This window comes from Lagenorhynchus albirostris, chromosome 10 (assembly GCF_949774975.1).
Source record: "Lagenorhynchus albirostris chromosome 10, mLagAlb1.1, whole genome shotgun sequence".
In the NCBI taxonomy this organism is placed as follows: domain Eukaryota; kingdom Metazoa; phylum Chordata; class Mammalia; order Artiodactyla; family Delphinidae; genus Lagenorhynchus; species Lagenorhynchus albirostris.
In genome coordinates this window covers 23710590-23726681 of record NC_083104.1, presented here as the reverse complement: position 1 = coordinate 23726681, position 16092 = coordinate 23710590, and the positions used below count along the sequence as shown (strand labels likewise).

The 16092-nt window shown below is 46.5% G+C and overlaps 1 protein-coding gene across 5 annotated transcripts in view; it reads right to left on the bottom strand.

The window, feature by feature from the left end:
* Positions 1 to 16092, bottom strand: part of LRIG1 (leucine rich repeats and immunoglobulin like domains 1) — a 121404-nt gene that overhangs the window by 81891 nt on the left and 23421 nt on the right. Inside the window, exon 1 of one of the 5 annotated variants that reach the window (XM_060161388.1) lies at positions 3202 to 3304. The exons of the other annotated variants lie outside the window; for them this stretch is intronic. Coding sequence (XP_060017371.1) covers positions 3202 to 3263 — 62 coding nt within the window. The 5' untranslated portion in view covers positions 3264 to 3304. Of the gene's footprint in view, positions 1 to 3201; positions 3305 to 16092 lie in introns of those variants that run through there. 5 annotated transcript variants of the gene reach the window in all.

Genomic DNA, 16092 nt, shown 5'->3' with positions numbered 1-16092 from the left:
CAACATTCCTACCGTCAATGAATAAATATTTCGCATGATAAGCACACAGGAGAGAGGATCAGTGTCACAGGGAAACATCGGTGTGAACCAAAGGCTCACATGCCAGCAGTCTCCTCGAGATGAGAGCATCCACCACAATTATTCAGAACTACATCTCTCTCCCCTTCATCCCCGACCCCCTTCCTCGGAGGAAGACAAGGACCAAGTGGGGCAATGTTTGATCAGCTGAGCTTCTCAGATCACACCCTTAAACCCAGACCAGCTTAATCTTCCAGGAACAGAATCCACAGAGATGCGGACCACAGGGGCCCTTACTTCTTCTTCTTTCTTTATTTATTTTTTGCGGTACGCGGGCCTCTCACCGTTGTGGCCTCTCCCGTTGTGGAGCACAGGCTCCGGATGCGCAGGCTCAGCGGCCATGGCTCACGGGCCCAGCCGCTCCGCGGCACGTGGGATCTTCCCGGACCGGGGCACGAACCCGCGTCCCCTGCATCGGCAGGCGGACTCTCAACCACTGCGCCACCAGGGAAGCCCTGGGCCCTTACTTCTTAACTGTGCACTGTGCCCTGCTCCCTGCCACTAAAATACACCTAGTCCTGTGTATGCCGAAGGGGCTGGCTGACATTTTTCATCTCAGCTATTCATTCCATTGCCATTACTGACAATTAACACGTTCCGCGAATCATGAGTTTAGAGTCTGTCTCTTAAGGGGCCCAGCATCACATTAAGTGCCAGCTTTCTTTGAAGCTTCTTCCAGAGACATTCCAATCAATACTAGGCCAGAGCCGACAGCCATTTCACTGTCAACTCAAGACATTCATCTAAATAAAAGTCAAACTACCCTTGAAAATTAATGGCACATCTGTGTTCAGGGCACAGCCTGAATTAAAAGCAATTTGTCCAAGGATTATGATACCATAAAAATTGAAGGTGGTAACTTTTAAACCACCTATTGAAGTCAAGTGTGAGCTTGTCTGCTCTTAGGAGTATTTACAATGGGATACTTAGAAACCAGCAGGTTAGACTTGGAACAGAAAATCCACAAATGGAGAGAATTCTCTCACGTCACAAAAAGGACTGAAAAGACTGAAATTTTCTTCTATGGTGAGTGTATTATCATGACAAAGGCGGGTGGAAATCTCGTTTCTGGGTCTGCAGCTACTGTGAGTTTATAATGACTGTGACATTTATATCATCATAGGTAATGGGAGTTGTTGGGCTAAAGGAAGCATGAGAGAAAGACTCAGAAACCACAAAGGCAAGAGTAGGAAGGGCAAGCAAGTAATGCGGGTGGTCACCTGCCAGGTGTGGAATGAGGTTGACACAGCAGTGGCCACTCCCCCGCCCTCCACCTACAGGGGGCATTTGCTCCTATTTCCAGAAACAAGGGTGGTATTGACCAGTCTGCTCCATTTCCAAGAAAGGCTCAATCTCTGAATTTTTATGTGAAATCTTTTCAATTCTTTAAGTATATATATAAATCTGCAGACCATATTTAGCCCAAGAACCACTGTTTTTCAAGCTCTGATCTAGGTTCAAAATGAATAACTTATTTCTGGCTTGTTATACGTGGCCAGGGCTAGAGCTGGGGCTCACAGGATCCAGGACCCAAGCAATTCCTGGTGGCTCCATTTTGAACGATCTGGAATGAAATCACTTCCCTCAATTCCCACCCCAGGAGGGTCCACATCCTTCAGCAACTCAGTATTAGAATAAAACCACTTTTGGATTTCCCTGGTGGCACAGAGGTTAAGAATCTGTCTGCCAATGCAGGGGCACGGGTTCGAGCCCTGGTCCGGGAAGATCCCACATGCCGCGGAGCAGCTAAGCCCATGTGCCACAACTACTGAGCCTGCACTCTAGAGCCCGTGAGCCACAACTACTGAGCCTGCACTCTAGAGCCTGTGAGCCACAACTACTGAGCCTGTGCTCTAGAGCCCACGAGCCACAACTACTGAGCCTGAATGCCAGAACTACTGAAGCCCGTGCGCCTAGAGCCCGTGCTCTGCAACAAAGAGAAGCCACTGTAATGAGAAGCCCACGCACCGCAACAAAGAGTAGCCCTCACTAGCCACAACTAGAGAAAGCCCGCGCTCAACAACAAAGACCCAACACAGCCATAAATAAATAAATAAATAAAATAAAAAGATAAAAAAAAAAGAATAAAACCACTTTAAATCACAACACCCCTTGGTCCATCTTTCCCTTAAAGAGCACACACAATTTATTTAAATTTCAAAAATGCTACACAAATTCTGCTTTTTAGATAAGGCAGCTTGAGAAAGGGGGCTTCCATAAGCTAGCTGTATCAAGAAACCAGCCAGTAACAGGACTTAACATGGAGATTCTAGGAAGCAGCAACAAAGCTTTAGATACTTGTCAGTGGAAATTTAAGCACTCACTGGGTCTGCCTGGATGCGGTGACTTTTTGACTTTCAATGAACTAGAAAAGCCATATATCAACAACTGAGTGTCTGCAGACTGGCTCTAAGAGTAATTATCCTCTCGAGTGCCTATCAGCCACACAGACAGAAGACAGTGGCTGAGGCTCGGGTCCCTTGCAACAGCTGTGCTTGTGGACGCAGAGCTGCCTAGCTTTTTAGTCTTGAGAAACAAATTCTGGTACAAGCTGCTGATCATCAACTGCTTTATCAGGAAATGGGGAAAATATTTATTCCCCCTGACAAATAAATACAATCTGAAGTGAAATCCTCAGACATTTTCTTGTTTGCTCATTTCTGGGAGGCACACTCCCAGCATCATTATTTTTTATTGTGGTAAAATATATATAACACAAAATGGACCATCTTGACCATCTTTAAATGTACGGTTCGGGGGCATTAAGTATGTTCTCATTGTGGTGCAACCATCACCACCATGCATTCCTCACTAGAACTTTTTACGCATCTTTTCCAACTGAAATGCCACACTCGTGAAGCACTAACTTCCCACTCTCCCCTCCCCCCCCGGGGCTGGCCTCCTCCACTCTACGCGGTGTCTGTATGAATTTAACATGGCTCCGTACTTCATAGAAGTGGAGCCATACAGTATACGACCGTGTGTGTCTGGCTTATTTCACTCAGCACAATGCCCTCAAGGTATGTCCACGTCGTAGCATGTGTCAGAATTTCCTGTTCCTTTTTGTGGCTGAATAGCATTCCATTATTCCATTGCATGCAGGTAAGTATGTATCTCACTCACGTTTTGTTTATCCCTTTAACAGCTGATGGACAGTTGGCTTGTTTCCATCTTTTGGCTATCATGAATCATGCTGCTATGAACACTGGTGGCGTTTTTTTTCCAGTATAATAAAGTTTTTTTAAAAAAAACCCACAAAAAACCTTTGACTGCCATGCTTCCTGACAACGTCCATTCCTCAACGATTAAGGACATCCATCTACTCAGCCCAAGAACTGTGGAGAGAGGGGTATGAATTCTCATCTCAGGTCTGAAGAACAATCCAAAGGTTAATCGGCGAAAAACCTTTCACGAGGCCTTTCTTTCAGGTGGCGGCTGACATGCACACCAGTCAAAAGCATCTCACTTATTTCTACAGACACGATCGCCCCTTACCAGGCCCGAAATCTGAGTGTGTCTTCAGTTGAAGGTTTCAGATTCTCCTGTCAAAACAATTCATCTGTCAGCAGGACAGATGCTGTCAAAAGCATTTCTGCACCTTTCAGGAGCAAAGCAGAGGGGAAAGAAACCTCAGGGAATTTAGTTACTGCCAATTGCAGCTTTCATTAAACAGTGTGTCAGCCATTGTCATAACATACACTTCCCTTGTTCTTGGCACAAAGGGTGCGCAGATCTTCGAACAATGGAGCCCGGCCGTAGATATCCTTTCTGCTAACGTGCTGAGAGATGACTGTCCGGCCCACCATTTGCCCAACACACAGGAGGCCTCTCGGCAGAGACCAGCTCAAGTCTTAGCCAGGTTTTATCTGCGGCTGAAAAGCAAAGGGTTCAACGGTGCACAACAGTAATCTTTTTGCTGAGCCTTTTTCCTGGCAAGACCCCCTACCCTGATCCCACAGAATGAGAAGAGCTAAGTGTTCAAATAGCTGAGAAATCCCCACTGTTCTGTAAACCTGTGCTCTCCAATTCAGCAGCCACTAGCCCTGTGACTACTGACATTTACGCTTTAATTAAGATTACAGAAAATTAAGAATTCAGCGTCTCAGTGACACTAGCCATTTTCCAAATGTCCAACCACCTGCGGCTACTGTCTTGACTGCACGATGCAGGGAGAGGACGTGTCCGTCATCCCTGCAATTTCTATTAATCTAAATCATGGAGTAATCAACAAATGTGTCTGAATCATAAAGTAATCCACAAATATTTAAAGTGAAACAGCACGTAGGGAAGACACTTGGACTTTAAAAATAACTTTGACGACCATAGCTTTATAGTACAGTCTCAAGTCAGGGAGCCTGATTGCTCCAGCTCCGTTTTTCTTTCTCAAGATTGCTTTGGCTATTCGGGATCTTTTGTGTTTCCATACAAATTGTAAAATTTTTTGTTCTCGTTCTGTGAAAAATTACAAAACAGGTATCGAGTCACAGATGTAGAAAACAAACTTATGGTTACCGGGGTAAGGGGCGGGGAGAGGGATAAATTGGGAGATTGGGATTGACATATACACATTACTATATATAAAATAGATAACTAATAAGGACCTACTGTATAGCACAGGAAACTCAATACTCTGTAATGGCCTATATGGGAAAAGAATCTAAAAAAGAATGGATATATGTATATGTATAACTGCTTCGCTTTGCTGTACACCTGAAACTAACACACAACACTGTACATCAATCATAGTACAACAAAAAAAATTTTTAATAAAATAAAAAATAAATTTGAATTTCCCAATAATTCAAGAGCTTTGTTAAAAAACGTGGTGGCGGAGCGGCACGGATCTCAGCCGACATCCTCTAGGCACACACAGTTCTTAACCAATTCCAACAGAGGAGAGAGCTTTGAAAACTCGATCCACAAGGAAGACGCTCTTATAAAAAAGAAATGCCCTCTGAACGTAATTCTATAGGCTTAATCAGTATTTACATAATCTGACCAGCATCTTCCTGGATGACAACCAGAACCACATATTACAAACTTGGCAAACGCCATTCAAAGCTGGCAAACAATAATTCATTCATTCCTTGGAAGTTGAGGGATAAAAAGTTCCGTTTACTTCTGAGTAAGGTGTGGTGAGCAAATAACCCCAGTATCATGAGACAACGTCTTTAGCACTTCATCCTCAAAAACAGGCACTGCTCACAGACCCCTGACCGTACAGGCCGAACCTCTCACGGGGAAGGAAGGTGCAACGCATGGCTGTATTTTTCAACTTTAATAAGAAGAATAATTCAGAGTGGAAGGAACTGGTCCCAAATCTGTGACAGGCATTCCCTGGGGAAGGAAGTTGTCCCATTCAGTTTGGTTTCCAGGCCCGTCTATTTCCCAGTACTCAGCCCTGTCTGGGCTCCTGAACGGCACAGGTGTTTGCATGTTTTACCTTTCAGGTGTTGGCTAAAGTGAAGAATACAGCCGGAAAGAAAAGTGTGAAGCAATCCAATGACCCAACTGCTGAGCACATGGGGCACACAGGACTAGCCTGGGAACCTCTCCTTTCTTGGGAAACTGTGGGCTTCATCTGTACGTCTCTACTTGACCTCACACTGTGCTATTGGTCGTCCATTAAAAAAGGAGTCACCAGCCTAGGTCTAACTGGGAAAAAGTGATGGGTCCTTTCAAATTTCAAGGGGTGTGAATGAGGAAGAGCATGTGACTTGTTCAAGTTATTTAATCCCTTAAGCTTTTAAGGCTGTCTGCTGCATTTTTACCTTCTGAGGAATTACACATCAAGTTCCAATGAAATCACCACACTGTGTTCCCTAGGCCCACGGTATAAGGTTTTACGAGAAGAGATTTCTTTTTAAATCTAGGATATCAGATGTCCTTATCTTTTTTTTTTTCTGTTGCAATGTTTTTCCCCCTCATTAACCAAAAGCCACAGCTGAATGGCCTATTCATACACATTAAAGGCTTACACTGAGAATGATAAAACTGTATCTTAAACTGGAATCACTCCTCTGACATCGTCACCCAAGAATTCCCACTCAGAAGGTAGTTCTGTACTTGTCTTTCTTCAGTAAGCTCATCAACCATATATTGCCTAAACTGAGGCTTGGAAAAAGAAACACATTCAGCAAATAATCAAACGTAAAATCACTCGATAGCAACTCCATACGCACAGCTCACCTTGAGAGCTTTTGGTCACTAACGTTGAACAAAGTCAGTAATGAGTCACAGTTATTCCGATTTTTGAAAATGTTACACAGATAATTCTCTATTCAAATGAGGCTTACGAGCAACTCAAAAGAAGAAATAATACACACTAGCCATTATACGAACCCCAGAGTCAGTCACTCCTTAAAATCGGCTTTAGAAATTGGTGTGGGTCTCTGAATTCTGATGCTTCAGACATTGTTTGAGAGAAGTCAGCCGTGTGTGCCTCTGTAATCCCGCCAGTCTTAAATGTGCTTCTCTGCCTTAATATCTCACACATCTCACCTGGGCCTGTTGGTTGATTTGAATGGAGGTTTAAGTCTTTGTCCTACAGCACCCAGCAGATGTCAAATTTGCCAAATATTTATTGAGTGTTTGTCTACAATCTGCAATGCACTTAGGTTAAATTCTAATACAAATCAGGATAAGATCTAGTCCTTGACCTTAAGGAGTTTACAACCTACTGGTCAGATAAGTCTCTGGACCAAATAATTGCAGCCAAAGGCTGTGACAGGGCAAGCATCTTGGGAATGATGGATCAGGAGTTGCAAACTGGCAGCTTTTGGGCCAAAGGTGGGTTGCAGGGAAATTTCTTTCTGAGTGTTTGGAGAAACCTAAAGTTTTTAGCAAATAATAAAAAGTTTCAGCTTCTCTTGAAATTACAGGCATACCTCAGAGATACTGTGGGCTCGGTTCCAGACCACCGCAATACAGCGAATATCGCAATACTGCAAATCGGACAAATTTTGTGGTTTTCCAGTGCATACAAAATTATGTCTTTACACTATACTGTAATCCATAAGTGTGCAACGGCATTACGTCTGAAAGAAGAATGGACATACCTTAATTATAAAATAACGCTGTTAGAAAAACGGTGCCAACAGACTTGCTCGAGGCAGTGTTGCCACAACCCTTCGATTTGTGTGAAAAAATGCAATAAAGCGAAATGCAATAGAATGTGGGATGCCTGTCATCACGGGGCCGGCACGCTGACAGCACACTCAGCTACATTTATTTAGCAAGGACCCCGGCTGACCACAGACCTCACCACTCCTACTGTCTCCCCCAGGACCTCTTCACTCATTTGCAGTATCTCCCTGGCCCTGCAAGCATCTGAGTTTGTCCTCCTGGCGTGGATACCACGGAGTCCAGGTGATGTTCAGAGCAGGGAAGACCAACTGCGATGAGGAAGGTTTATCAGAAAACGCAAGGCCTTAGCTAAACCTGGAAGAACAGTAGAAGAACAGCATGGTTTTTAAGGAAGTGTTTCAGGAAACAAGGCCAGAACAGTACAATAAGGCACGGAAGGCATGAATCTCAAAAAAAAAAAAGCCAAGTCAGGACCTCCTAGAAAGGAGAGGGGCAAGACAGGAATTGTTTTAGGGCAAAGTCGCGAAGAGTAGCCCCACGTTTGTCAGATATACAACCTAGCAGGCAGTTAAGTCAAGGGTTATACAAACCTTAGCAAACCCCAGTGCCAGGTCCACCATGAATGTTAATCTACAGGGTCATTAAAGCTGATCCCCACAGGAACAGAATATCTCCTTGTTCATCTACTTCAAGTTTTGAGCCAAACACTCAAGGGGCCCACCACCACTGAAAGTAACCAGCCTTTGCTTTCCACAACAGCCCTTAAAACAGGAGACCTCCGGATCTGTTTTGCCTGCCCAAATCTTAGTTTGGCTAAAGAGAGACAAAGTAACTGGATATGATAAGGCTTGCTTATTTAAGCAGTCTCATGTTTGATTGTGGAGGATGTACGGGGGAGAAGCCCACAAATTTCCCACTACAGTCATTCATGAAATATGGCCTGTGCATCACAGACCCTTAAAGATTTAATTAACTGCATGAAGAAGAGGTACTCCAGACGATGCAGCGGCCGCAGCTCTGCAGCTTTTTTTTTGCGGGGGGGACCTTACAAACAAAGAGAATTTAGGCACAGAATAGCTGCTGGCCACAGGCTGAGCCTCCCACACACCTGTCACAAACAGACCGCCCCCCAGGACCACCCCAGCAGGGAAGAGGCACCTACAGCCATCATTTGGCTTTACTATTAGAGAAGTGGCTTTGCAGAGACTCGGAAATGGGGAAGGGGAGGGGAGGGGACAGGAGTCTGGTCACCTACACTCTACTTTATCACCTCTGAAGAGGGATCACCAATTCACCCTTTCAGACAGTCCTTAAGCTCTCTAGGGCTTTCCAAAGTCATCAGCCCCTTGCCAGGCACCATCCCACACACAGCTGAATCCTTCCCTCCTCAAGCCCAGCCACTCTGCACAGCAGAGGGTGGTGATGCCTCAGATGCAGGCGCTCCCACCCCTACCAACCTCTCCTTGTCCTAAGGCACTAGGGGCTCCAGTGAGAGAAGAGGGCTGATCAATCAGGACCCAGAGGGGACAGACGTGCGCCAAGAACGCGTGCTCACCTCCAGCAACACACTTAGAGGCTGGAGTGCCTTCAGTTAAAAAAAATGGAGGAGAATTTTCCTAAATGAAAACCATGCTCTACTGAGGCAGGAAACGGAGGCTCTTGCTTCTGTTGTAGTTAAAACAAGTCGGGCAAACGGGACAGGAAGTGAGGGACACATTAATCCAGTGGATAAATTTGGAATCCTTGGTTTGTCAAGTGCTTTGTAGAGTCCACCAGTGCCCCTCTGGCCACAGATTACTGTCTTCCTGTCCTAACACCTCCACCTGTACCCCTCTGTCACTACAAATATCCACTTTCAGGAGATTATTTTCTAATGGAACCAACCACTGCAAAATACAGGGTGTTTAGTAAAACCGTGATGGGGATTTGAAATTCATTAACTTTGGCTTGACCTACGCAAGATGCAAACTACTAACACCTTAGGAACCGTTCTTTGATTGAATGCTTCATGCAACAGAATTTAACTGTGTCAATGTTGGCATAACCACCAGCGTAAGTGATACTGTGATCAATTTCCTTTTCCAACACACTGAAATGCTTCTCCACTGAACACTGAGTGACTGCCCACACTTCATGCCCCCACCTAAGGGCCCTGAGAGGAATGTGACTGTCAGAGAGGGAAATAACCATTTTAACATGGCCCCATAAAAAGTACTCCTGGTCGCAAGAACAGGGTGGCCAGATTCCGAGCCTGTCTTGCTGGCAGAAGCTACAACTGAGGATTTCATTGGGATAAAGGGATAAAGAAATTCTATATCAGTGACTCAAGATTCTTCAGAAATGAAACCTCCAATAATGGATTACTTCCCCTGAGTACAAGAGACACACACTGAAATATTAAGAACAAACAAACAAAAAAACCCCTTCCCACCATCTGAGTCATTACACGCCATTCTAAACACTCTTGTCTAGATGTTTCCTAGAACCAGGAAAGGACTAAGGCATTCATTCTATGCTTTTTTAACCCTCATCTCTTAAAATTCACTCTAACATAATCCAATCAACAAAAAATAATAGTACATAAACCTCACGTAACAGAAATGTACGCCAAAAGATGAAAATTAAACTTTGCACGTGTGATGATCAGAGTTTGTTGATGTTGTTTAAAAGAAGTATTTAGAAGAGTGATTTTAGGCAAATATACTTTTGGGTTACAAAAGGGCAATATATGATAATTTGCCTAATTGTCCCCCTTAAAAGGGAGGAAGAAGGAAAATGAAAGACTTTTTTTTAAAGCAAATACATCTCTACAAGGAACAGTTTACCTTAGTTTTATCAGCATCTCTTTCCTTTCCCACTCCCACACAAAAAATTTTAAGGGACGAATGACATAAGTGGGCATAACTACCTTCCCAGAATAGAGCTGCTCATAAGGAAAACCCTTTCTGGAAAGCCAGAAGTTCCTAGGGGTGTGCTCTGGAATGCCCTAGCAGCTTCCACTGGAATTTACATGCATCTTTTATTTTTCAAACTGAAATCACACCCCGCATTCACTAATGTCTCAGGCATCTCTCTGTGCCTGTGCAAAGCCCAAGCACCCACAACCTACAAAGCTAACATAAAAATCTAGGTTTACTTGCATTCACCGCGATACTCCGCATTACAAGCAGATTAAGCGCAAGGTTCCCACAAGTGTTACCGAACCTTCTCTTCTTGGTTTTCCACGTCTTTTTCTAGGTTTCAAACAGTCAAATATTATCTTCTCGGTTTATCCTCCCATCTTTTCCCAGCTACCTCCCAACTTAAAAATGAAGATGACTCAAATACAGAGAACAGATCCCTGATATGAAGTCAGCCAAGTTCAAAAACTGAATTGACCCACAATTTCTCGAGAACACATCCGCTGCATTACAGGGAGGCATGCAAGGGACTCGAGCTAAGTATCTGAAAGAAAACGCAGTTTGGAAAGGTCAGCCTCCTGTCTAACAGTGAAGGTGCTGACTTTATTAGCTAGTTTATCGACTTGGGATCTCGTTCTGTCAATTCTTCCACTGGGCTTTTTAAAGTTTATGCGTGTCATGAAATGCTCAGCTGAAGCCAAAACACGTCACAAAAACACCATAAAATTAAAAGCCCATCCACGGGCTTCTCTGGTGGTGCAGTGGTTGAGAGTCCGCCTGCCGATGCAGGGGACACGGCTTCGTGCCCCGCTCCGGGAAGATCCCACATGCTGTGGAGCGGCTGGGCCTGTGAGCCATGGCCACTGAGCCTGCGCGTCCAGAGCCTGTGCTCCGCAACGGGAGAGGCCACAACAGTGAGAGGCCTGCGTACCGCAAAAAAAAAAAAAAAAAAAAAAAAAAGCCCATCCACATCGCTGTCCTGAGGCCATGGTGACTTCTCTGGTTTTGGTTGTTGAAACGGCCGAGTAGATGCTAAGTAAGTCAAGGTGGGGCAGCCAGGTGGTATTTCAGCACAGCTTTGGCATAGAGTGCTTTCTGCTGTTGCAATACAGGGCCTTCCTTTTCACTGAAATTACAGACACAAAGCATCAGATGACGCCTGTTACCTGCACCCTGGACATACTAAACTTTTACTACATCGAATGGAAAACTGGTGGTGAAAATGATGGAGCTGCAATACACTTTTGTTGCTTCTTCTTTTTTTTAATCATTCATCAAGACTTCTAAAAAGGATGCTTTCCCTCTTCCATGTGGTCCATCAACATTCGCAGGGGCCCAGGGCATCCTAACACCTACCTCCTCACAGCCACACCCTCCCCACCACCACCCTGCCTCTTGAGAGTTTGTAGTTCCAGGTCATTTACTCCCAAAGATGTGTCTTAAAGGTTGGATCCTAACAGTACATTCCGCTAAATTATACCTCAACAAAATAATGACCACTGGTATCTATAAGATGCGAGTCCGTTTTTAGAGTAAATCACTAGCAAAATCAATGAAAAGCTCTACTGGAAGTCATTCACAAGTAACTCCCTTTGGACTCCCAGTTACAGGCCGGAGAGACCTCAGAAACTCCATGTGGACCTCTGTGAGTGCTAGGGAGACAAAAGCCATTCACTTCCCATCCCAGCAGGAAATCAGAGGCCATGTTCCTACCAAACCCAGACCTCCCTGACATCAGCTACAGAGAGGAAGCTTCCCTATGAACAGCCAGCACTTCTTTGCCTAACACGTGTTACCTGTTGAACACACACATACACACACACCCAGCTTCCACCATCACTCCTTCTTAAAGATGACGTAATCCAATTCGAACTGGTCACAGTCTCTGCTCAGCTTGTCCTGGTCAACCGACTCCATCACTCTGGTGGGGAGAGACTGACTTGCTCCTGCAGACTTCACACTAACAAAAGTGGCATCCGAAACCCTCTTCAGTTAGAAGCCAGTTGGGTTCTACGCACTGAGATACAGGGAATCAAACGGTACAGTTTGGAGTGTGGCAGAGTTTGTGCAATTAAGGCATTCAGTGATGAGACCCAATCTGTCCTCCAGGTCAGACTCTGCAGGCTGGCTTTCCTGTCTCCTCACTCCCTCCCACCGGAAGACTGTCACAGCAAATAAAGGTGCTCCCATCCCAGGTCGGGTTTGCACGGCCACACAAGCGTGACTCTGCAAAACCGTGCTGGCGACTCCGTACACCTGTGGCAAACTCCAGTCCTGATCCATAAGCCGAGGCGGGTTTGGCTTCGGTGAGGCTTACCCTTGCCCGAGCATGGGGAGAAAACCACCCACGCTCTTAGACCCAGAGAGCTCCTGCAGAAAGGCACCTGCACAAACTCGCCGGGGTGGGTTAGAAGGTCACGAGCGCCTCAGAAAAGATCCTTTCTTCCCAGGGGCATGGGACAAATGGTAGGCCTGCCACATTGCTGGTGTCAATATTTATCTAAGGCCTAGGTATTCACCATGGTAGAAACCGGGCACTTTTTCAGTTCACTCATTCAGGTAATTTGCCACTACAAAACCCCCAAACAGAGATTCATTACAGCTTGAATTTCTTTTCTTCCACTGCCATAGAGGAGGCTGGCGGCGGGGCCCACGGTCTATGTCAGCCATAATCCCAGCAGCTCGAGAATAAAGCGTTCAGCGTGTTTCAGAACTGCCAATATCAAATGGCCTTGCCCCGGGGACAATAAAGAGACACGGAAGTGAAATGAAGCGCCTGCTTTCTCCCTCCCCGTGGCACGCATGTTTTCCGCCCTGGAAATGAACAAAGCTTAGGCCTTGCAGTAAAGGAACTGAGCCCCCCAGAACCACACCCGGGCACTTCTAGGTGTGACTTACACTGCAGGATTAATCCGGCAACCAATACCCAAAGGTACGTGCAGCTCCAAGGAAGCCATGTGCTATTTCAAGAGCCCTCTTTGCTCAGCTCCGCTTCTCCCACACTCCCTCCTTCTCACCCTTTAAGGAGTCTTTCTCCCTTAGCCTCCCCTTCCCCCCCCCCCGACAAAGGCCTATACACAGTCCCCCTTCCCAGGTAGAAGTCAGAAGAGAGAACTAGCCCATTAATATCAAGGTTAGGAGGCCCTTAGGACCCCTGAAAATAGCTGTGCATCGTGGAAACCAGGTTCACAAATGGATTCCTCCAAGTCTCTCCCCACCACTCAAAGTCCTGAAATCGCCTTCCTGCAAAGGACGCTGAGCTGTAGCTCCCTCTGTTGGCTGTGCCGGCTTCTTCCAAGGAGGCTCGCTGCTGTGGCCTCGTGGGGCAGGCCAACTTCAGGTTTTCATGCCAACGAAACTGAGGCACTGGAGAAAGACGGCTCTCTCTCCGGTGACAAATTAAAGAACCTGCCTCAAAGCCCTCTTGCAAAGCCGCTGGGGAGTGAAAGGACATCTCAAGCCAGCTTCCCACGATTCACTAAAACTACTTTTCTGATCCCATACACACGATGCTTCCCAGCTAGATGGGTATCCCCACCAACCCCCTCCCTAGGCTCTGCACACTCCACGCAGCTCACTAAGGATCATCAGACTTATATCTGCCAACAGGCTGCAAATCACTTCCGTTCCTTCCTGAGCAAAAGTGTCATGGCAAGTGATGAGCTATGACGCACGTGTGCTCTATGAGGGGCCAACATTCCTACCTCTGCTTTAAATATGCCTCCTGAGCGAAAGCAGGCCAGCGCTGAGCACCAAATGGCAGCAGCTGAGGGTGTGGTCAGTTTCATTTTTTTTCTTACATAAAAATATACAGGACACTTAAGCGCCCAGTATTTCCTCAGCACACTGAGGTTAATAATTCACAACCAACTGACATTCATCAAGGATCAGAAAATTTAAAGGTGGTTTGTGCAAACACTCCTGTTCTTGCTCTTAACAGCTGGTTTATTTAACTGATGGCTTCTGTGGCCATTAGGGGTAGGTAGAACTTCAAAAGCTTACGTGTGAAGGCAGATACACCACTACCTGGGTTGCTTAGCCACCGGCGCACATGTTACCCAAAGCCCAGCAATTATTTTCCTCTTACACAGAGAAGTTAGACAATTCCAGTAAGGTAGAAAATCCAGGACAGCGAAAGTCCTGGTTTCCTGATAAGACTTTACTGTAAGCATGCTCTCTCTCTCGTTTCTAATCTGGGCCCCCCAGACGGACAATTCCCCCAAAATGTCAGTTCACGAAAGAGCAGGAGGTCGGTGGCATAACACTCACGCAAGAGGCAAGCTGCCTGGATCTCAGACCAGACTGTCACCTACCCAAAAAGGAGGGCCCGATTCCCTCTCCCCTCAGACCTTACTCCTTCCACCTCTCTTGATCTCACTTAACTTCACTCTCTCTCTAAAATCATGTGCGTGTGTACTGAGAATGGGCAGGGGGGCAGCCTTCTCCAGACCCTTATCTGAGTGTCTCCAACCTGCTGTGGGACAGGTCGGTTACCAGTGGTTGGCGGTGGTTGCTTTTCAACCCAGGGAAATAAACCTTGGGGGTCCGTGTTATCTGCAAAGCCATGAACTTGCTACAAACATGGGATCTACCGCCTGGGTTTATGAACCCACGATGGCTCTAAGGCCACACGGACGTCCACATAATCCTTGTTAAAGAGGTTACACATTAACCGCCACACATCTCAAGAGCCTATCGCCTCCACAATCTCTACACCTTTCATATCCCGCCTTTGAAAGGGCTTTCTGGAAGTTGCTACCACAGTGTTTCAAATAAATAAAACTGGATCTATATTTTGCTTTAGTTCTTAATAAGCAGCTATTTCAGTGGGAGCAGCTGGCCCTTAAAAGGCATCTAGTTAACCCCCCAGGGGCAGAAAATAATAATAAACCCAAAATGGCAGACGTACAGGACGGCCAACCTGTGGTTATTTCAACACGTGTTTCAGGGGCATGGGGAAACAGTGCCTGGGATAATACCGCATGGCAGAAAGGCCAGTGGTCATTCACATGTGGTTTGGAAATGAATGAACACACACAAGTTGATTAAGCACCAGGAATGGTGCTGGACTCCAGGACCACACGGCAATAAAGTGTCCTCTACCCTCAAGGAGTGTACAACCAGGAAGGGAAGACGGATGCTGAGCGAGTAACCAGAGATGTGTACCAAAGGCCATCGCGGAACAAGGCCTCGGCCACCCTCACCCGGGTGTTTCGGGAGATCTGCCTGAGGAACGGTTTAACCTGAGACCAGAACGATAATACAAGTCACGCAGGAAAGGCACAGGGATGAGAGCACAGGCAAAGGCCCTGAAGGGAGGAAACGGCTCAGCTGGTGAAGGAAACACCCAGTCCCCCGTCACCTGAGCTCAGAAGGCACCTGGTATCAAGCGACGGCAGAGGAGGGAGGGTGGGAGACAGGGGGACAGGCACCTGGTACCACAGGGATGTGAAGCTGAGCCAAAGGGACCCCACCGTCCAGGGCAACGAGCCTCACACTTCACACCTGAAAGCCAAGCCCCCCGTAGAACTGCTTAAAATGCAGATTCCCAGGCCCTGGCACCACAGATTCAGACTCCAAGGTCAGTGGAAGAGTCAGAAAATGCCTACTGGCTCCCTGGAGGACTAACAGAAGGCCACCACGTCATCACCATTTCAATAACAATCAGCCCACTGGCCAGTCCACCTAAATCGGTGGCTCGCCAAAGATGGGCTGTCAACGCTTTTCCCAAAGCGTACCTGTCGGCCTTCTCTCAAGTGCCACACTACCGCCTGGGACCCCCCACCTCTCTCCATTCCGCTCACCTAGAAGGGGACTAGGGAGTAAGAAATGAAAAACACATAACAGGCCATCGGGCCCTCCAGCCCGGGCCCAGGGTTCCCAGTGCCTGCAGAGGTGCAGTACTGACCCCCCGAGTAACCCCACCGGCCGCTCTCCCTCTGGCTTCTCGCTGTAAAGGAAACCGCGTGCAAAGCCTCGGCTTCCTTTCTCATTAAAAGCCACCAGGGCCACAGTTTTCAATTAGCTG